The sequence below is a fragment of the Varroa jacobsoni genome, unplaced genomic scaffold (assembly GCF_002532875.2).
Source record: "Varroa jacobsoni isolate VJ856 unplaced genomic scaffold, vjacob_1.0 scaffold_601, whole genome shotgun sequence".
NCBI lineage: Eukaryota > Metazoa > Arthropoda > Arachnida > Mesostigmata > Varroidae > Varroa > Varroa jacobsoni.
The window spans coordinates 143,558-165,125 of NW_019213503.1; the positions used below are offsets into that span (position 1 = coordinate 143,558).

At 39.1% G+C, this 21,568-nt stretch overlaps 2 protein-coding genes and 1 long non-coding RNA gene across 9 annotated transcripts in view; 2 read left to right on the forward strand and 1 right to left on the reverse strand.

The window, feature by feature from the left end:
- Positions 1 to 3,286, forward strand: part of LOC111261851 (uncharacterized) — a 6,851-nt gene extending 3,565 nt beyond the window's left edge. The window contains exon 3 of one of the 3 annotated variants that reach the window (XR_015311692.1): positions 3,199 to 3,286. This is a non-coding gene — a long non-coding RNA (uncharacterized LOC111261851). Of the gene's footprint in view, positions 1 to 1,619; positions 1,711 to 3,192 lie in introns of those variants that run through there. The other 2 variants (XR_015311693.1, XR_002681246.2) reach the window with 2 other exon arrangements.
- On the reverse strand, positions 439 to 5,507 carry mbt (serine/threonine-protein kinase PAK mbt). 2 transcript variants are annotated; one of them, XM_022835664.2, is made up of 4 exons: positions 5,243 to 5,507; positions 3,181 to 3,649; positions 1,997 to 2,809; positions 439 to 1,871 (listed from the first exon to the last, which is right to left on the reverse strand). In XM_022835664.2, exons 2-4 carry the CDS (start codon positions 3,409 to 3,411, stop codon positions 891 to 893), a joined length of 2,025 nt encoding a protein of 674 aa, XP_022691399.1. In that variant the 5' UTR covers positions 3,412 to 3,649; positions 5,243 to 5,507; the 3' UTR covers positions 439 to 890. The 2 variants fall into 2 exon arrangements, with proteins under 2 accessions (XP_022691399.1, XP_022691398.1); XM_022835663.2 differs by lacking the exon at positions 5,243 to 5,507 and having other exon boundaries at positions 3,181 to 4,988.
- Positions 5,508 to 9,269: 3,762 nt separating this feature from the next.
- Positions 9,270 to 20,532, forward strand: LOC111261841 (V-type proton ATPase 116 kDa subunit a 1). 4 transcript variants are annotated; one of them, XR_002681240.2, is made up of 12 exons: positions 9,270 to 9,424; positions 10,760 to 10,912; positions 11,084 to 11,209; positions 11,633 to 11,818; positions 11,990 to 12,273; positions 12,551 to 12,722; positions 12,902 to 13,327; positions 13,748 to 13,969; positions 14,370 to 15,093; positions 15,385 to 15,556; positions 16,066 to 16,394; positions 18,105 to 20,532. XR_002681240.2 is itself a non-coding variant. In XM_022835659.2 (11 exons), the coding sequence occupies exons 2-11, from the start codon at positions 10,796 to 10,798 to the stop codon at positions 16,175 to 16,177; spliced, it is 2,541 nt and encodes an 846-aa protein (XP_022691394.1). In that variant the 5' UTR covers positions 9,270 to 9,424; positions 10,757 to 10,795; the 3' UTR covers positions 16,178 to 17,144. The 4 variants fall into 4 exon arrangements, 3 of the variants coding, with proteins under 3 accessions (XP_022691394.1, XP_022691393.1, XP_022691395.1); XM_022835659.2 differs by lacking the exon at positions 18,105 to 20,532 and having other exon boundaries at positions 10,757 to 10,912; positions 16,066 to 17,144; XM_022835658.2 differs by lacking the exon at positions 18,105 to 20,532 and having other exon boundaries at positions 16,066 to 17,144.
- Positions 20,533 to 21,568: the final 1,036 nt, after the last annotated feature.

A 21,568-nucleotide genomic window follows, 5' to 3' on the forward strand; every position in this document is an offset into this window, starting at 1 on the left:
ATAAGTACTCAAGTTCTCTTCTTATCACTATCTCAGCAATGCTGACTTCCATACATCCAATCTTCCGTTTCATTACATATGTCCACTCTTTCTGTCTGTTGTTTCTTGTTTTCATAAATTATTATTATTATTATTATTATTATTAAATACTTTACATATCAGAACAGCATTCCTTCGTAGTCATCTCGGTTCCTCCCTATCTCTGCTCAATGTGTCACGTCGTTGTTAAGAGCGCTTTTTAGTTGCACAACCCGTTTAGTGAGTTTCATTGCTCTGCGTCTTTTACCGTTAGTGTGATATGTGGTCGTAGTATCCTTTTGTGCCGTGATGGGTAATCGATCGATTAGGGGGTGCTTTGTTGTGACAACCTTGTACCGATATTTCGTTAACCTCACAGCCACGTCCCTAATATTTCTAACTGGAACCATCAATTATAGCTTTCCTTTTGTCATGTCCGTTTAGTACGCTGAAATTTATCTTTGTACATAAATGCATTCGTAAACAGACCGTCCATGGCCATTTCTATATTTAGGCCCACTGTGTGATGAATGTCAAAGCAAACACCTTCAGCGCTTTTTTTACAGCTGTTCCCTTACCGTTAATATAAATATACTGTGATGTATGTATGTATATTCGCATTAGGGACGCAAAATCTGGTTGACTAACTAGAAAATGGAACACACTTGTTGTTCCGAGACGGCTGTCACAGCGGTTTTATTATCACCATTAACTCAGTGGTGTAGTCACTAAAAAGGAACTCGTTAACATGAGTTTCACAGGACAGGACGGAGCCAACGTCCAAGTCGATGGCATATGAAGGCAGTATTTTGTTTCACGTCTTATCTTATAAAAAAACAACTAGGTTCAATCATGTGTGGTGTTCCATATGCCTATTTGTGCGTCTGTTGACTCTGCCTTGTCTGTAATAAAGGCAACAGAACACTGGGAGCTCCAGCTTGTCTCAAAAATGGGTGCTGTAGCAGCTCAAATGCGGTGGCACGCTGCGAAGGATCGCGAACGAGCATCTTATCCAAGAAGCCGCCTAGCCGGGTACCTGATACGCCAGAAGCACGCACTTTCGGTGGGGGCATATCCCTAATCCGCCGCATAGCTTGTAAGGGTGGCTCGTTGAAGAATGGAGGCTCTGAGTCTACCATTTCGATCAGCATGATACCTAGTGACCAGATGTCCACTTCGGGGCCGTAGGGAAGTCGACTGATCACCTCAGGTGCCATCCAATATGGCGTGCCTACGAGACTTTTTCGTTTAGGCAAGTCGGCGCTTACCTGAGCGCAAAAACCGAAATCGCTCAACTTTACACGTCCATCGTGAGCCAAAAGAATGGAGTCGCTTTTGATATCGCGGTGAATAACACCCTGAGAATGTAAATACGCCAGTGCCTTGAGAACCTGTTTGCATACAGTGGCGATTTGTACTTCATCCATTTTACAGCTCGTAACAATGTCAGTGAGCGCTCCACCTTGCAAGAATTCCATGACGACCCACAGTTCATTCTCAACTAGGTATGATGCATACATTTCGACAATGTTTGCGTGCTTGTAATCGCGCATAATGACAACTTCATTAAATAAAAGCTCTCGCCGTTGTTGCTTTCGAAGATCCATGCGTTTCACTGCGACTACTTCTCCAGTGCTAACCTGCTTTGCGATGCAAACGACACCTGTTGAACCTTCTCCAATCTTAACAAACTCAAGAATATCGTTCCGGGGATCACCCTGCGATACCACCATTTGAAGAGCTGCCCGGAACTGCTCGTGCGATAAACGTTGATTGGCATCTGGCATTTGTTGTTGTGGTTGCTGCTGAGAAGGCTTGTTGTTAGTACTCACCTGCGGCTCAGGGCTAGCCGGCTGAAAAACGAGGTAGGGGTCACATAATAATAAGTAAAAGTTAATCACTAGAAGTAACGGTTATTATCAGTTGCGCATATAACACGTAATATATATGGTTAGCAATGAAGTACGAAAGGTCTTACCTGTTGGTGTTGAGCATGCTGCTGATGCACAGAAGAATCAGTCGGTAGCGGCATGGGTTGAGGCTTATTGTGATTAGCCGTATGAGGCGGTGGTACGGGTGGACCTTGAGGATGGCCTCCCGAACCAGGCCCAATCGACTGGGGAACTATTTGATGACTTGGCGGTCCACCTGGATGTCCTTGTATTTGGCCTTGAGCCTGTTGTGAGAAATGTGCTCCCTGGTGCGCAGAGCCATGTTGAGGAAGAGGCGGAGGTGGAGGCAATTTCTCGTTTTCGTTATTATTATCCATCATTGGTCGAGGTGCTGGGGGTTTGCCTGCCGGGGCGATCCTCATGGCGGGGTTGAAGCCAAACTGGCCTTTAGGGGGTGGAATTGCATGTGGGTTCGGTGGTAATGAATTCGCCGAACTGTTAAGTCTTGGTATCTGGTTTGCTTGAGGTAGTGGCACTGAATGACTGAACGATTGATTCATCAACTGGCCAGAATTATGCGGCGGGGGTTGCGGTGGGTGCACCTGATGGGTCGGATGCGGCGGGTGACCAGGATGACCTGGGGGGTTAAGATGACCGGGTGCTCCTTGACTTGATGGCTGGCCTTGATGTACGGTCGGATGTGGCGTATTGCCGGTAGGTGGGGCTAAGGAGGTATTTGCCAATGGCGCATCTTCTTGAATCGTTTGAGGCAGATGCTGCTGCTGTAGGGATGATGACAGGTGACCGCGCACCGCCGGGGGTGAATGCGATCTCAAAGAATTTGAGCGTGCGACAAGGTTACGGCTGCTTGATGTTGCCGCAGTGCCTCGTACAATCGTCTGTAATTAGAATATTTTTTTATACAAAATCGTATAAAACTATAAAACGGCCTAAAACTGTGTCTACTTTTTTTATCTCGTTGAGTCTGCGTATCTTCCATCTATTTATCGACTTCATTTTGTATCTACATGTTTATTCGTGGTAAAAAAATAAAAATCCACATCAACATTGGACTATTTTGGATTGTTATGTATTGAAGTTCCACTTCTAATCATTCGAACAACGCGTTCTTTATTTGACAAAATATTCGTCTTCGAAACAAACTAATGTACACTAAAATACGATGCATTTGTTTAACTACGAGGTATTATGAGGCTTTGCCTTTTAACGCTCTCTAGAAACCAAAAAATTTAAACATGCTTATACTAACGTGCATCTTGAGGTCCAGAATTTCAGTTGGTGTGATGTTAGAAGGATCGATAATCGGTTTGGGCCGCATCGATGGATCATCTGAACCAGCCGCTTGTGGGACCTGAATCAAAGACGCCCATTGAGGAGGTAAACCCACATAGCGGCCCTCGCGACGATCAAAACCAGTGTGCACGCGATGTTCGAAATTCGAAGGCATAGAAATAACAGGACGCTTCTTCTTGCGAAACATTTTGTCCGACAATGGATGTATCCGCTTATGGGCAATCCAGGTTCCCTAGTTCGCGCTTACTTCGTGAGCTTTGTTGGTGAGCACGCCCGTCTTTCATCCAGCACAGATCTGATCTGAGAACCTAATTCTTCGTAGCCGGCTTAAATGTAGTGTCGTAAGCGTGCAAATCGTATGTTCCAGTTTAACTGGCTACTTTTCATAGTAAAAACATTTCAAGAGCTCGGTGTTGACTGCACTTCTGTAATAGAGTAAAATGCTCAATATATATGTACTACAATAAAAGCCACTTTTAGAAAAATCCGCACTTTCTTTCTATCAAAATATATCTCAATGTATTATGTATCGCATCTTCAAATCAAACGTACGTTTATCGTCGGAAGTTGAGTTGCTAACACGGCATTCTGCGTAGCATAGAATTAAAGAAATACTAAGCACGGCTTTTTTTTTGTTTTCGTTACGTCTGATGGTCTTTATCCTACTTTTTTGCAAAACAGAAGTCATGTCAACACTTCAGCAAACTAATCGCAACTAACAGTTTGGGCAATAAACACACCGATGAGTGCGAATAATTGGAATATCCTTATTAAGCGTGAATATCTGCGCTTGCACATATCATAAGCGTGGTGCAATTCATGCCTCAACAATTTTTTATGGTTGCGAGAAAACAACTAGAAAAATCCTGGGTGGATATGCTGTGGGTGTTGGTCTAATCTTCTAACTCAACTCCAAACAATGACCTATGTGACCAATATGAACCAGAAAATATTCATCGAAAAAGTTCAAAGCCGGTTTTCTTTAATAGTTTTGTGCTAGGATATATACAGACTATATTTCTTTATCGACCGAAACCCCAACTACACTACTTTTCTCTACTGTATCCTCCTTCTATGAAGAATGCTTTTTTAAAGGTCAAGTCAAAATGATAAACAAATGAAATAAGAAAAGCAATATAAACAAATAGGTGTTTTAGTGATTTCATATTCGATACTGGCATCATGTGTAAATATTCGATACTTGTTATTAAGTATATTAAAAGAAAAAGTCTTATTTGTGTAAAAATTACACCATGACTATAGTGTAATAGCCTAACAAATGGCGTTACGGCATTGCTTCGGTAAAGGTACTAATCGCGTCAGATAAGTGCAACTAAGACCGTTCACCTTTAGAATATCGAAATATAAGTGTACCACGCTTGGGACCAAAAATTAAGTGAGGCAAAAGTTGTCATTCTATAAATACAAATTCGTTGATTGTACTTGGAAATTCAGTTAGTTTCCTTTACCACTAACTACACTGTTAAAACGGAGAAGGTAGCCAACCAGGGAAATAATTAGCCAACGAGCTATTTTTTGCTTGGAAAATTTCATGCCTCGTTGCAAGCGATTTTTAGATCCTCCGCTTCCATCGGGTATGCAATGTTCAATAAAAAGTATTGCTTTTGTTAACCGCTTAAAGACTAAACAGGTTAAAACCAAGAAAATGTTGCGGACAGCAACGAACGGCATTGGTAAATCTCATAAAAGGACGCAACTTTATTCTTTTTTGATTACATACACTTAGAGAGAGCTGCCTACCGACTTGCCATACTAATTATATAGAATTATATAGGATATATAACCTAGTATTTTTCATCTCAGAAGCCGTTGTGTCACTGCCTGGTTAAATCATTGGTGTTATAACACTGGATACAAGTAAATTTAGGCTGACCGTCGGTATGAATTTTCGAAAATTTTTCAGTTCGAACTTTGTTAGAATCGGTGACACTTCACAGCCGTTATTTTGTGTAATCCATCTTTTCTTCACCAATTTCCCTCTCTCCATGCTTACTTACCTGACAGGTGCAGTTGGCGAGACTCTTAGAAAACTTTTATTAGAAAACTACAATGGCTACAACGATGCCATTACCAGTTGTTCGACCAAAACTATACACACACTACACAAATAAAGGCTTGCGAGGGTCATCCTTGCAAATATTGTACAAAAAACTTTTCCTCCATCAGACACACAACTTAACTTACGAAAAAAAGATAAAACTAAAGTTTTGGCGACGATCAAATAATCCCCAGTGGGCATCTAACCACAAGTAAATAAATAGACACGCCATATTGAATGATGAACTGATCACTCTTGCAGTGCTGTGAGCCCCGCCGATAGAATGCAGCCAGCGTCGCTACCCGCACTCACTTCGATGCGCCTCCACTCAACGGTGATTGTGGTTGAGCAATCGGAACGCTTAAAAGAAAGTATTTAGAAAACTTTGGTCTCCTTAATTTCAAGGAAATATTCTGAACATGATTTGAAATATAAGAACTTTTTTGAAATTATCTGTCGAGTTGTTCGGCTCATTACAGCGTAGTCAAATGTAATGGTCCAATGTCATCAGATCCGTTACAGTATAACGAAACCATTAGATAATCTCAACAGAGTCGACGTTGTTGATTGAGCTGACATCAGACCGAAGCAGATGAAATAGGTACATTCTTTATCAAGCTTAGTTCAGGCACTTTCTCTATCTTTCTTCCTGCTACGTTCTATCGCCGCACTACTCGCCGTCCGTGCCCCATGAAGCTTCCGATGATTACTGTATCGGGGGGTGCAGTAAGAGTTTAGGGTGGGTACTGTTAGCGATGGGGGCGACCAGTGTACGTACGTACGCCAAGAAGGCGGGGTTACGCCAAAGGACACTATACAGACAAACCCAAGATACGCACACGCTGCCGATAGCAGGCACGCCGCTAGGTAGCGCCTTGGGCCTATCCGAGGCCTGCGGACATACCACACTTATCGCAGATTAGATAGAATTTTCTACTGGCGACATCTAGCGAGAATACTTGTGTCAACGGTATTAGCTTCCCGTTGTTAACCGCATTTTTCGGTCTGCTTGCTGTTTTATTATTGCCTGCTCTGTATGCTCCGGTGCTTGGGCTGGCTGCGGGCGAACTGGCCTCTTCACCGTTCGTACACATGCTATACCAATGTATGGATTTCCCTGCCAGTTCGTGTGCCGGTACTTGGTAGGATTTCTGGGGGTGCAGTAGAACGCTTGGGTGGATTTCATGGTTTGCCCATCGTATCGAAGGACGGTAACCGGCGTGGCCTAGTCTGGCATGGGTTAATCAACGCAGTTTGTAACTATAAATCAGCACTAGAACATCATGCTGCTACTGCCATGATAACGGTACGATGCTGTGGTGTGGTATGATACCCGCCTTGACGTAGCTATCATTCCGCCGTCGATTGCTGGCGAAGTACAAAGTCGCTGGTTCAATAAGACTACACTGAATGCTCACACAGGTCAGTGCTTAAGATATACAAAGCACTAACGCTACAAAAACGGGGACTTCGAAGACAAAAAAAGGGCTTGACGGTTGGGACTCTGTGAGCTTGTTCATGAGCCTCTGCTGTCGCTGGTTGGTAATTTCAACTCCCAAACGAGTGTGGTCAGATCACTTACCGATGTCGTAGCAGTAGTTCCAAAGACATTTCGTCCCTTCCATAAATTTTACGCATCTTAATGCCTCCATTTGAAAAAAATTATTCTCGCTACCATATTATTAAACGGTATGATGGATAAAGGCAACACACGCAAGTCAACCAGTAGGCTATACTGCTTACGAGTCGGGCACGTTCTGTCGTTATTTCATAATTATTACGATACTTATTTACTAACATCCTATTGTTGATGCGGCTAGTTGTACAACATGAGAGGTATTGGCTCTCGTATCAAGGCCAGTCAGTGTAAAAAAATAGTGAATCGCCTTTAGCACACTGCGAAAGTTGCGTTTTCTAAAAGCCCGCATCTTACAAAGCATAATGATTATCCACCTCGTTGTCTATACCATAACTCGGCCTTTTGCAGGCTAAATGAAATATATAAATGGGAGATGCGCCTGGGTAAGATCTTTTCCACAAAACAAATGCAATGATCGACTACGACGGTGCTCCGGGTTAAACACGTGGGCACGAAAATTGGCAAGCAAATCACGTAACACTGTAGCTTAATAATAATTTTTTCAAACGTGCGGCCTTGTAACCCTACAATGTTACAAAGTTACTAAAATAATCGTCGGAGGTTTATTTTTTACTTACGCCGCTGGCGTAGATCAGGGCGAATTAAGCGGTATGGAGGGAGCATACAGGGCAAGCCGAGTTTTAGTTAGAGAGCCGAGAGGTTTATTCATTGCCAATCCGAGGATGACTTTCCATTTTCGCCAAGCTGCATGAATCCAGTAGTTCTTCGGTTTCATCGTAATAATCACGCATGCTTTTTAATGCCAATCAGTAATACCACCCATAATATTTATTTGTTATTATTATAAGTACCAACCATAATATTTATTTGATAACACTTAAAAAAATAGAGAGGGTTTCATAACGGTTTTTGATAGCTGACGACGTTATGACCGTAACAGTGGTGCCTAAAAAATCTAACGCACAATAAAAATAGCGCATCTTACGATACCTTATCTACTTGAGGAACTCAAATGGTATTCTACATTGTGTAAAGTTTGCTATCACAAGTATTTAAAAAAATATTTTGGGTACTACAACTATCAATACCTACTCTGCACTTGAGGCTTGCGCAAGGAATTGAAACATTTTTTCAGGAAATCGTTTTCACAACATCAAATCTTTACTTGAATTACTCACGCCTAATTATAAATATGATGAAAAAAACAGATCGTGTTTGTTTCGTAATGCGTCCGTGTAATGGCAGCGGCATGTGAAAAATATACTGCTTATTCGTACTTTGTTTTTATTAGTATCGAAGCCATGAGCTTAATGTTCGGAGACGGAATATGTCTCAGTGCCGGACTCAAGCCACCAGCGTCGGGCTGCGAAGCCGGAAATTCGAAACTTGACCGTAGAAGTTATTGTGGTTGATGAATTCTCATTTTTGATTGTATTCACTCTTATCTACTATTACACTATATGCCATAAGCTAGACTTGTCTTTATCTTTCATAGAAAATCCCATTCTATTATCAGTTATTCGCCGCCAGATCCCAAATGACATAATAACTAATTATCTGATTAAGTCCAGTGCAAATTACTGATAAGCGTAACTAGTACTCAGCATATCTTCAGACTCATATTTATTAGTCGGATGTTCTTCTTCAATATTCATTATTTTGCATTATTATCATACGCGCGAAACCACTCCTTCTTCTTCGGCTAACTCTTGAAAATTCAATCATATATTAGACTGAACTGCGCTTGCATGACGATATACATTGATTCATTTAATACAAGTTATCCCAAGTGATTCTTTACTATCAGTTTTTGCTCTTTAAATAGATTTAATAACGTTTTAGGCATGCAATTATTCATATTAAGATTGTATTAGGCGTTTTTAATCTTTACATTTTTGTTCGTGGAACCAAAGTAAGGCGCAATTGTTGTCACACAAGTTGTGTGTTTTTTTCTCTGCGCCAAATTATTTGAAAATGACTTTATATTTTAAACAAAGTGTTCTCTAAAGATCTTCTTCACATTAAGGTGGGGTGACTATTTTGCTATTTGCAGACCTTCTGTCAGGGTTAACATCGTCACTTTACCGGACGGTGCATTTCATATGTACGACTATTCACCTACAGGTCTGCATGGGAAATACGAACGCAATATTTTGTACTGGTACCTGCATAGAACTTGAATTACATAAATCATGGACAATTAATACATCAAAGTGATAAACATTTATTGCTTTCATCATTACTAGTTACCCTTTCTGACCTGCAAACTCCGGCAGAGCGGTAGAATTTCGCGCCAATCATAGCCTCTTTTGGTCGACGCCGACGCCATCTGTCTACAAGTGATAGAGATAAAGCAAATGACGCATGCGTACTATGATTGAGTCTCACGTGATCGATAGTATGTCATGTGCTGCTGCGAGTTGCTAACAGCAGGATATCAAGCTGGAGACAGTCTAAGACATTAGTTCTATCTGTGTGTAGTGATTACTTAATGTGTTTGTGTCGTTCCTTTTTTTAAAAAAGTATTTGTATAAGTTCGAGGTGAGTGTTCTGTAGTATTGCAGATTGTGAGTGCGATCACAGCAAACCGTTCATTCTCATGGAAAACAGCTTTAGTTCTCCCTCTGCCTGTCGCGCTCGCCAGTAAAACTAGGAAGGAGATTTTAGGGCAAATCTCTATAGCCTCGCTGGGCGTATGTTCGATGATTTAATTCAACTTAGGTCTTTAATTGGTTCATTGAAGTGTTGTGTGCGGTAAAAGGCAAACAATCGGTTGAATTCTAGATTTCTACCACTGTTCTATCTCTGACACGGAAGTAAAGTTCGCGCGCAGAAGCCGGGCGCTACCGGTAACACCTGAAGCGTCAATGTTATCACCCAGAGAAATGAAAAATACGTTGATACGGCACGTGTGATTATCTTTAACTCTGTTGTACGGAGCTTGTCTACACGAAACGTATTTGCACTACACAAGCGAAATTTCTTCGAAGCAGGTTTTTGAAGATGGCAAACTAATATAATATACCTGTCCTTTTTCAACAGTTTGGGCCTCGCAAAAAAGTGATAGAATGATTTTATGAAAGTATCCCTATTCGAATTGATTTTATCAAATCACGGCTGACGGCGACTTATCGTTTCACTTCTATTTTTTCTAGAATATGTTGATTCTCTGTCATACAAACCTAGCAGATGGTTATCGTGACCCTTAATTAATATATTTATTATATTTGTGATTTATAATATATATATATATATATAATTGATTGATACAAATTGATTGCTAGATAAGAAATAGCTAGGTTCGCTTTCGGAGAAGCTTACCAAGTCGTTTCCACCTCCCTGAGGAGTTGGCTATTTCTTATTTATGGAAACTACCACCGACTATAAATAGCTTTAACTGATGACCGAATATTAGAATAGATTTATTTATTACAGATTATTGTAGGTCCTTTTTATTATATTCAGCATCTCTAACATTTAAACGAAATCCATAAATGCGAAGTATGTGTTTATCCCGATCTAATCGTGAAACATTATAGCCTAAATGTTTAAATGTGTTGAGTTATATCGCATAAAACTATTTTTAGATAACGTAGGTCTTTTTCTTGAATGCACAAATTCACAAATGTTCACTTCTCAAACATGGCCGCTATAAATCAAAGTATATGTGTCCTATGCTGTACCAGACTGTTTGCCTATTTATGCTTCTCACTCACCACTAGCTATTATTACTATACGCTGTATCACTTCAGGAAAGTACTGTATATAACGGAGTTTAACTTACGACTGAGTTGAGTGCTTTCCGTTGAAGGAACAGGCTGCTTCACTTATACCCATAGTCAATGTTAATTAACAATGATATATTTTTTCTAGCAGAATATTTGTGAACTCGTGAACTCTGAAACGCCCAAGATGGGGTCGTCGTTCCGTAGCGAGGAGATGACTATGGCGCAGTTGTTTCTCCCAACTGATTCTGCTTATTTTTGCATGTCTGAACTAGGCGAGCTCGGTCAAGTGCAGATCTGCGATGTGAGTGTCTCTAGTTATCTTATTTTGCATATAACTCTGACTATTAGAATGATTCGAATTTAATTTGCATTAACAGCTATAGCCTGTCCGACAGCACGTACCTTTTTCGTGCTCGATTTTGGTCTATCGCTTGACGTAGACGTTCATTTGCATTTTTTTTTCATTTGCCAGTTGAACCCGGACACTAATGCTTTTCAACGACGATTCGTTAACGAGATACGCCGTTGCAATGAAATGGAAAGGCAGCTGCATTATATTTTGCGACAGATTAAAATGAAATCTCTGCATATTCCGCAGGTGGTATAGAGCTTCATGTATGCGTGTACATATGCATGTCTTATTGTAAGCAGATATTCAGTCGATATAACTATCGACTGATACAGTTGTTTACGCAGATGTTTTGTTTGATAAAAATTATTGATTCTACAGCTCTAACTTTACATCGCACTAAATATCTAGCTTCATAGGCAGTTTAAGTTAGGTAAGCTGCTAAGTTAAATTACTGAATCAATTAAATTAGTTTTGACAGTACAGAACAAATAAGGATTTTACTTGTTCTGTGTACACCGACAGCTACTTATGATATATAACGTCCTTTGACTGATCAATCAATCGCAGTTGAGTTTTATGATCGATGTCATAATAGATGTCACTCAGTTTTTTGCCCCTTAATAATACTATTGATAACACTCGAATAAACGCTCCTTTGAAACGTCGCAGTTGAGCGCCAAAGGCTATCCGAAGGCACCTCATCCAAAAGATATGATTGACATGGAGGCAACCTTTACAAAAATAGAAGACGAGTTAAAAGAAGTTAACGTCAATGGCGAGGAACTGAAAAGGACATACCTCGAACTTTCTGAGGCCAAGATGATCGTGGAGCTAACGCAGGAGTTCTTCGAGCAGGTTCGTAACAAGAATTTAAGTTGAAATTCTGCTTTAAATGCTCATACGATAAAAAAAGAAGCACTAGAAGAGACGACCGAACTTCTAACAACAGTACCTATTTCGACGCAAGATGTGCATATGTATAACTACAGCCTTCTTAAAATCTGTTTAATATTTTGTTTTGCTTAGCGAGAACGTTCGGCGAGTGTGGTGCAACGTGATGACGGCTTTCAACTGATGCCGACAGACAATATTAATCTATTCTTCCTGGCGGGAGTAGTTCCCCGTGAAAAGCTCATGTCTTTAGAGACGCTGCTGTGGCGCGTCTGCAGGGGCAACATATTTTTGCGTCAGGAGCCGATTTCACTACCCCCGGACGATCCCCACTCTGGTAACAGGCAGCTGAAGAACATTGTCTTAATCTTCTTCCAGGGCGAACAACTGAAATTGAAGATTAAAAAAATCATGCAGGCGTTAGTGTCTTCAACTTGTTAATTTTTACGGCGCAATAATAATTATAATACGACCAATTTTCTTCGTCAAATCGAAATAAAAAAATGTATATTTATGATCATTCAATCAATAAATATTAAAACCGTTACGTAAAGTCTAATATGGATATTTAAGATACATGGGTATTCCTTATTAGCTAGTTTAAACGGTAACAACCTACTCATTGAATTTGAAAGTTCTAATAAGATTGTTTTAAATGAAAACGATATTATTGCGTCACTTCTCTTATTCGAATAGGTTTCACGCCACGATATATCCGATCTCGGATACGCCGAAAGGTCGTCATCAGTTACTAGATAACATTCGTGGCCGGCTGGAAGATTTGAAGAAAGTTCGCCAGGAAGCTGATGATCACAGAGATCGCGTTCTTAGAGCTGCCTCCCGAAAAATCAACTCGTGGTTTGTTCAGGTGTGTTTAAATCTTTATGGAATAATCAGTTACCGAATTCTGCACTGTTTAGCATATGACTATATCACTAAGCCCCTGCTTCAATTTTTAACTGTTTGAATTTTGAGCTCCTACTGTATTGTCTTCTTATGTTCAATATGTATTCGTTTAACTTTGATTGGTCGCTGCTCTTCACACAGGTTCGTAAAATGAAAGCGACGTTCCACACGCTCGATTGTTGTAATATGGACATCACATCAAAATGTCTTCTAGCTGAAGCATGGATGCCGGTTGCAGATATTGCGCTCGTACAGAACGCTCTGAATCGTGGCCAGGTGGCGTCGGGTAGTAACGTGTATCCTATTTTGCAACAAGTCGATACAAATCAGGTCCCACCAACCTACAATCGTACGAACAAATTTACCAATGCGTTTCAAAATATTATTGATGCGTACGGCATTGCGACCTACCAGGAAATTAATCCAACTCCATTTACCATCGTCACGTTTCCTTTTTTGTTCGCTGTGATGTTCGGCGACGCGGGCCATGGCCTTCTTATGTTCCTTTTTGCGTTCTGGATGGTCCTCTGGGAACGATCGCTCAGCGAACAGTGGAATGACAACGAGGTAAGCGTTATGGAAGAAAGATTATACATTTTGATATGCAATACATATTACATTTTTTTCAAATAAAGCAACGTCAATACCTGATAATTCACAAAACCAATAAGAATAAACAGTTACAGTACATCTATAACAAAACGGTTGTAATGAACGGTTATTCATTTCAAATTATTTGCAGCGAAATTTAAATCGGCGAATGAACTAGTTAATTATTCCTTTCATCCTATATAAACGAATATTTTGCTCTAATTCACTCTCTTCATTTAAACCTACATGTAAAAAAATCCTTCTTTTTCAATTTCTACTAGGAGTTGCTACAAACAAAGTTTTTAATTGTTATTACTATTTTATTAATAGGCTTCTACGTAAATCAAATGCTACATGCCTCTGTTTATCTTTTTTCTATTCATTCTGTTTTGACAGATCTGGAATATGTTCTTCGGCGGTCGGTACATTATCATTTTGATGGGCTTTTTCTCAATGTATACTGGCTTAATCTATAACGACGTGTTCTCAAAATCGATGAACATTTTCGGATCCAGTTGGACGGTTCCTAAAAACCAGACCAATCACAATGAGGGTATCACGATGCTTGATCCAAACGACGACTATAGCAGATATCCCTACATCTTTGGAGTGGATCCTGTATGTCAATTAGATACTGACCAATGTTACATCTATATATTACCAGGACCCTTTCGAATAGTTTTGCGTTGAATCGCATATTATTAGCATCTTTGTATTTGTCTGTCGCTCCAAAATCTCAAAACTTATATATTCAAGTCATTGATTACTTACAGTACGTACTATCCGCTTATTATTTGTATATAAGAAGACATACCTTTTAGTTACAGCGGGCATTATTATTATTACCTATTCGCAGTATTCGATCATAGACCTATAAAAGAGGTGTTGCTGATTGTTTTAGCTTTAGATTAAAGTGGTCCACGCTAATTCGCTATACATACATATATATAATTAGGCTGACCCCTACTGTAACAACCGCCCTCGTATTTAACGATATACCACTTATTGATTGTTACAGATATGGCAAGTAGCAACGAATAAGATCCCATTCACGAACTCATTCAAGATGAAAACCTCGGTCGTCTTTGGTGTGCTTCAGATGCTATTTGGAGTGCTCCTATCACTTGGCAATCATCTATTTCAAAAGGACAGACTCTCGATTCTGGCTGAATTCGTTCCCCAGTTATTGTTTCTCTGCCTCATATTTGGGTACCTGGTCATTGCTATATTCCTCAAATGGGCGTTCTTCTACCGCAATGCGAGCTGCGCTCCCTCTCTGCTCTTAATGCTTATCAACATGTTTATATTGCAGTATAAACCGTACAATAAGAATGATGAAGCCACCTGTGCGAACTGGCCATTGTATGAAGGTCAAGAGGCGATACAAACAACTTTTATTATCGTTGCTATGATATGCGTACCGTGGATGTTGTTTGTAAAGCCATTAGTCTTGAAGAGTCGCGCCGAACCTGCCAAGGCAATGCGCGCCTCGTCAACAGCGCCACTTAACGCTGAAGAACTCGGGGAGGCTAAGCACGCCCAGACCGAGGAGAACAGCCATGGCAACCATGAGCCGGCTGCAGCCGGTAACGGTAGAGGTCAAGGGTGTCCCGCTACCAGCGAATTCGATTTTGGTGAATGTTTAATTAACCAGGTTATTCATACGATTGAGTACGTCCTTGGTTCGGTCTCTCATACTGCCTCGTATCTCCGACTTTGGGCGTTGTCGTTGGCCCACTCTCGTAAGTATTGAAATAATCGTCGAAGCTAGACTTGACAACGCTGTAAAACAGATTACCATGCCAATACTGGACAGTGGTTTAGCCCGAATCGCAAAATAAGGAGATATGCTATTTTTATTCTTCTCGTTGCATTCGAGTTGAATTCGGTTACAGTGCCTCTAGGTTTGCCTATTCGATTATTTAGCTTCAATTTCGTTTATATAACCGTGAAGTTCGCAAATTTTCTATGCTAACTAGCTTTCATTTGATTTTTAATGTATGTATCAACACTGTCTGTTGTTATATGGACAGAGCTGTCGGAGGTATTATGGAGTATGGTGTTCAAAGTAGGACTGAACACGACGGACCGGTTTGGTTTTATCGCAGTGTTTTTGGTCTTTTCGTTCTGGGCATTTCTGACAACTGCCGTGCTGCTCTTAATGGAAGGCCTCTCAGCTTTTCTACACGCTCTTCGTCTTCACTGGTATGGACACTCAGTAACAATATTAAACATTTTGATGAACTGTAAAAAGAAGCAAACAAAAATCGCATGACCTTAAACATTAATCGAAATTACCAGTGCTGATTAGTGTATACTTAGGCTATTATATTGACCTTATACTCATCTCTGTATTACTCAGATAATTTAAAAAAAAACTGCCAGCAAGAATTGTTGCATACGTGCGTTTAGTAATCTACCGCAGTGCATATGCCCTATTTTGTAGTGAGTTCGGGTAGCTTCTCTAAATAAATGATTTGAATATAATTCCTGATTTTTGAAGCTCATATAAAATCAATGATAGTGCATACGAAAATTCGAATTTCATATATTACGTTAGTTTCTCGTCACTAGCACTTTTGTGCCACAGAGCGATTGACCTCGTGATCGAGCAAAGAAGCAAGCTCAGTGGTAACGAATGGCGCGCCTATGATAAAGCGCCGTATGAAAATTAACAGTAACAAACCCACGTATATTATGTATTTGATCTTCAGGGTGGAGTTCCAGTCGAAATTTTATCACGGCGAGGGACACCTATTTTTACCGTTCAAATTCAGCGAGATGCTCGATTCAGCTGAACGAGCCGACCGTGCCCTAACCGCTTAAAATGTTTACGAGCGGATGCCGATTGTGTCTAGTAGACTGCTAATATATATGACTATACCCTGGGTACGTCTGTGGCTCCATGCTTTGTAACGGCGTGTGGCTTAAACTTTGTGCGAATAATGAGAATTGTGATAAGAAGAAAAATGGATCCGAAATCACCTTTCGTGTACAGGAAGCAGTTCGCGTGGTAACGCAACTCGTAAAAGGAAAAACGATGGTATGAAACATAAGTACCAGCGTAAGCTGCATAATTCTTTTTACGCTAGGAATAGTGATTTTCGCTGATTTTTTTCATCAAATTTGAAAATTTGCAAACGAAAATTGCTAATTACAAATTATACCAAAATAATTCTGCTTGTTGATATGATTTATTTGCATCGGGCGTAAGAGTGCCATATAACAAAGCAGGACCCCAATTGGCTGTTGTTAGTTGGAGACAGGCCTGATCTAATTCCTCGTATATTTTCACCAACTATAACAATTACTGTTTATTCAAAGCATGTCTTATATAAAGGAGAAACCGAATAACAGACTTTGGTCAGACAAATTCCATTCTGCTATTAATTTTATCCTGTTCATCTGACTAACTTGTGAACCACAACACTTGTATAAACGTTTCTTCATAGAAGTTAAAAAACAAAACCAATTATTTCGATGCTTTTTTTCTAGCTTCGTATGATCTTATGGCATTTACAAGTCTACTTAATTACCATAGGTTCAAATATATTTTTAACTCTCCAATAATTGTTTCTTAGTTACAAAAAACTTACAAGAAACTTACGCAAAAAACACGTCCGACAAAAATCGCCACACGAATTACCTATAGGGTAAGATTACCAACAAGTGTATACATATACAAACCATGTCGTTTACAAGCAGCGGAAAATCTGTCCGACACCTGCTTAAAATGACAAGTAGTATCTTATATATTGGCAAAAATAAATAACGACATTGATGGCTGCCGGTACTTTCAGGTGTTTTATTATTAATGAGAGTAATAACTGTGTTCTAAAGTGCGACGTTAGAAAATAACTAAAATACGAATATAGTTACAAGCATATTGAGTGTCTCTTGTAGCAATGCGTCATCATTTTGCTACTAGCAAAGATTTTTTTCATAAAGTTTTGACGAACCCAAATAATAGAAATTTTTTAATCTTATTTTCGGAGTTAACAAAATACATAGTTTCATAGTTATGTCTTTCATTGTCCTTTGTACATCTGAACTATCATAGTACACGAATCGTCAAAAATGGCAAAGTTGTGCGGTTTCGTAATGGAACGTCCTTCTATTGCGGCTACAACTACAGTAACTTAGACCTCTAAAGTGTTATTCTTCTTAACGGGTTTAAATAGGACAAGTAAAAAAAAAAAAGAAGCGTAAGTAAAAACTAGCTGCAAAAGCCTTTTTGCTTGGAGTGCGCTTATCCTTTAGACTTAACTAAGTTTTACTAGTCACCCAGCTAGAGAGAAATAAAAAACAACGGCTTGATACTTGATGGCTTCATTAATAAAGCACCCACACTACCGGATAACTTGAACGTAGTCCTAATTGTCAAGACTACGTAGGCGATGTCCTAGCAGGAATGCAAGTAGAGTACTACTAAATTTCGTAGACTCAAACATATTCTAATAAATGACAGCTGAAGTAGCCAATGATCTAGATCTTTTTCAATTTTGATAAAGCCAAAGCCAGGTAAAAACATAAACTTTAAGTTTTTCTTAATGGCAAGAGGGCATACAATATTCTAAATCATTTTGTCATAAGAAAAGCTTCAGTAAACTGCAGGACGTAAAACACAGCACCTTTTTGGCCGGAAGTTATATCTGAGGCATGGTGAAAAACCAAGCGATATTAAAATGCTAGCTAACAAAGGAGTTCGTGTAAAAAGTGCTTCTCCTAATCCTGTTATTGATGTTTATTCCAGGTATAGGCAAAACACTTCCATGTGGGTTTAGATCCTCACAGTATTCCCACTATGGATCACCGAAAGTTAGACAATAGGATCGAAAATGGACTACATATTTTCACTTGTGACCAATTTGACAGATAGTGACGTAAAAACTAGGCTTATATGTTATCAGATGTGGTCAGTTCTACCTGTTGTGAACAGGTATTGGTCTGTCGGTGAGAATGAAACTAATCTGAATCAAAAGAAAAAGGGCCAAAACATCATGGCTCTCAAAACGTTTTCAGAGTGCCACATCTGAAAGAAGATTTATGGGAATAATTCAGTCTGTATCATCAGAAGCTAGTGTATATTGCTTAAACAATGCCTGGAGCTTTAACAATATGGGATTCTTTCGTCATTAACAAATTTATAGACTTGCTAAGAACAGTACTTACCAAACCATATACAGAGTACAATAAAAATAGAACCAGTGCAGTAACATATATATGGAGATGACCAGCGATCAAATGGCGCGACTCAAGCAGGTCTGGAAAAACGAAGAGATCTGTATACGTTGATATACACGTTTTTGAGAAGCGGCACTTACGGTCCATCAACTAGGATGTGAAGAAGTACAAATCTCACCCTACTTTGTACACAAGGTTGAGAAAACAGCTTATGTGATACAAGTAATAAATACGACGATGTCAAACAGATACTAGGGATAAGTGAGAAATATATACAACAAGCACAAATGGAGAAAGGACGCGGGTGAAAATCAAGACAATCATTCCGAGCTATATCTGAGTTGAGCGACAAGTTTCGACCGATGTCTATTGAACTCTTAGTCAAGTTGGCAGAGTAACATAGGGTTTATAGGGGTTATAAATATACAACAAGTGTAATGTCTCAAGATATTATACCTTAAACAAACGTGTGATAAAAAACACACTGTTGTATCCATTTCTACGCGTAGATTATAAGTCTAAAGACTGCGTAAGTAAACAATGTATTACACTAGAAATACCAACTGCCTCGTCTTCCATTCATACTTACGATGGCTTTGTGCTAGAGGCATAGTGGTCGAAGCGTTTCCTTCTGTTATGGCTGAGCGTAGATCTCGAAAATAACACAAACTAGGTTTAGGATCTGCCCGCTCCGAATAAATCAATGTTTGGTACAGCTAATAGTTGTCTCTATCTTTTAATAAAGATGTTTGTGTAGATAATTCGTTAAACTTTTTATTTCTACAGGAGACTACGCATTTACGAACGAACCTTTGGCGTTGTATCAGCAGATCAACAGATACTTTGGGTGAAGTTTTGTAGGCTATGGTTATTTGTATTGGGTTGCTCATACTCTGATTTATTAATCACACCATCGATTTACCACCTTGATTCATCCACGTATGAAGCTTGTTTTAAATTTTGAAATCTATCTTTGAATGTATAGTTGGGGTTAGTAAACTGAGCATTTTCCGTGGATTTATACGATGATTTTTGATTGCTAAAAGATGAAATATTGCAAATTTGTATAAAAGTAACATTTTCTCGGTTTTTAATAAAGTGTTACTCAGGAATACACGTTACGTGATTACGTAGCGCCTAGTTTGATTTGACGATATGTTTGATGTTTTTTTGAAGTTAACTCAGTGAAAATAACCGCTAGTAAAAAGAAATTAACACGCAGCTTGTAAAGAAATGGTTATGTAATAAATATTTGTCTTGCATTAAAGTGGTTTAATGTTTAAGTAAAGATATAAGAACTATACCGGTTGTAAGTACCAACATTAAATATCGGTGGCTCTGTAATTAACGTTGAAAATTGCCTAGATTTTGACAGATTTACTATGAATGATAATCCATTTGACAGACGATCCATTGAGGTCAAATTCCATCGTTAGCTGAATTTCGGAAGACGCATTCAAAACTCTGTGGAACACTAGCTGACTTTCAAGAGCTTCAGTGCAAGGATTCGATCACGTGGCGATCAGCCTGTTCATACGTAGCACACAGACGAAAGCTAACAATCAAATGCAATAAACTGTAACAAAATAGAGTCTGGTTAGGAGGCTAGCTTGTTAAGAATAAGTCATTCGGCAATTCTTTACGTAAAGACGTAGCCAGTATGTTTTTATAATCTTCTTCGGCTACCAGAATGAAATTTTTGACAAGATACACGTAAAACTTTGTAAGGAACATCTGAGTTAAAAAGAGGATTTCAGTATTTTGTAAAAGTTTCCAGTATGCATGGTCCTGATTAGGCCCAAATAGGGACCTGAGAAGAGTACTTACAACACGACCTGTTTTGGCCTAAATATAAGGGGTGCTTTAGTTACAGTTATACCGACAGCTCGTTAAACATTAACAAAATGATGCCATCTCTGGATTAGCACTCTCGTGTTGAAAATATTGCTTGCATAATAAACTCCAAGTTTTCGATTATGAATAGCATTCTATAAATACCTCAAGCGCGTATTCATTTGACTCAACTATATATATAATAAGTAATGTATAAATGTATGTTTTTGTGTTTTTAAACGGTTCAAAGCCACACTATCTCTGACATGAAAAATATAATTCAATATGACAAAAAGCAAAAATCAAAATATGACAAAAAGGAGAATTAGTAGACAAGTGATGACTTGTCAAAAAGTCTCCCATAATTAGGTTTATATAAGCCAAAATAGCAAAACAGTACGAGCAAAAAAATCCAATAATCTTAAAAACTGATCAGTCTCTTAATATAACCTAAAACGATTTTTGATCATAATTAGATATCTTAGATAATTCGTAGATAAGCAAACTCTGATCCTATATTATATATATAGATCCTATATATAGAGAGTGATGGAAATCCACTATAAATGATTGTAGCCATATTTGTCACCCGATTTTTTCAATTATAAGTATGAAATCAAGCCAAGGTTTCAAAAGCTTGGTGAATTAAGCTACTCGGTTCTATTTCTTATAGGATAGCTAATACTTTTATGGCAATAAATAATGACAACTTTTGTGGAGGCAGCCACTTCTCACGGGGCAAATATGTTGTATTAGATAAACCGAAGCAGATCAGCGTGAATGCAGTAGCACTTGAAAATACTGAAACGTATGATAATGACTTCCAAGGCATCCGGTGCGACCATGTGAGCGCTGTCATAGCTGATACGCCTCAGTCATATTAATATGGCCATGTATTCTTCATACGACTTAAAGAAGCGGCCTTGCAATTCGGCAATATTTAGAAGGTTACTGTCATGAACAAATAAAAAAAAACTAAAATGGCGAAGTAATGTCAGTTTAGTCGAAAGGAATGCGCGGACATGTCTTTATCTACTTAGTTGCTTATATTGGGAATGGTCGTTCTATCGCCCTTAGGCACATGACCTACTTACCTTACATTTTTAAATATCTACCTACAGAATGGGTTTTCGCAGCACGTAACCATCATGAACGTTAAATGGATACAGGTGCCAGTTGGAATATTACGTTGCGGTGACG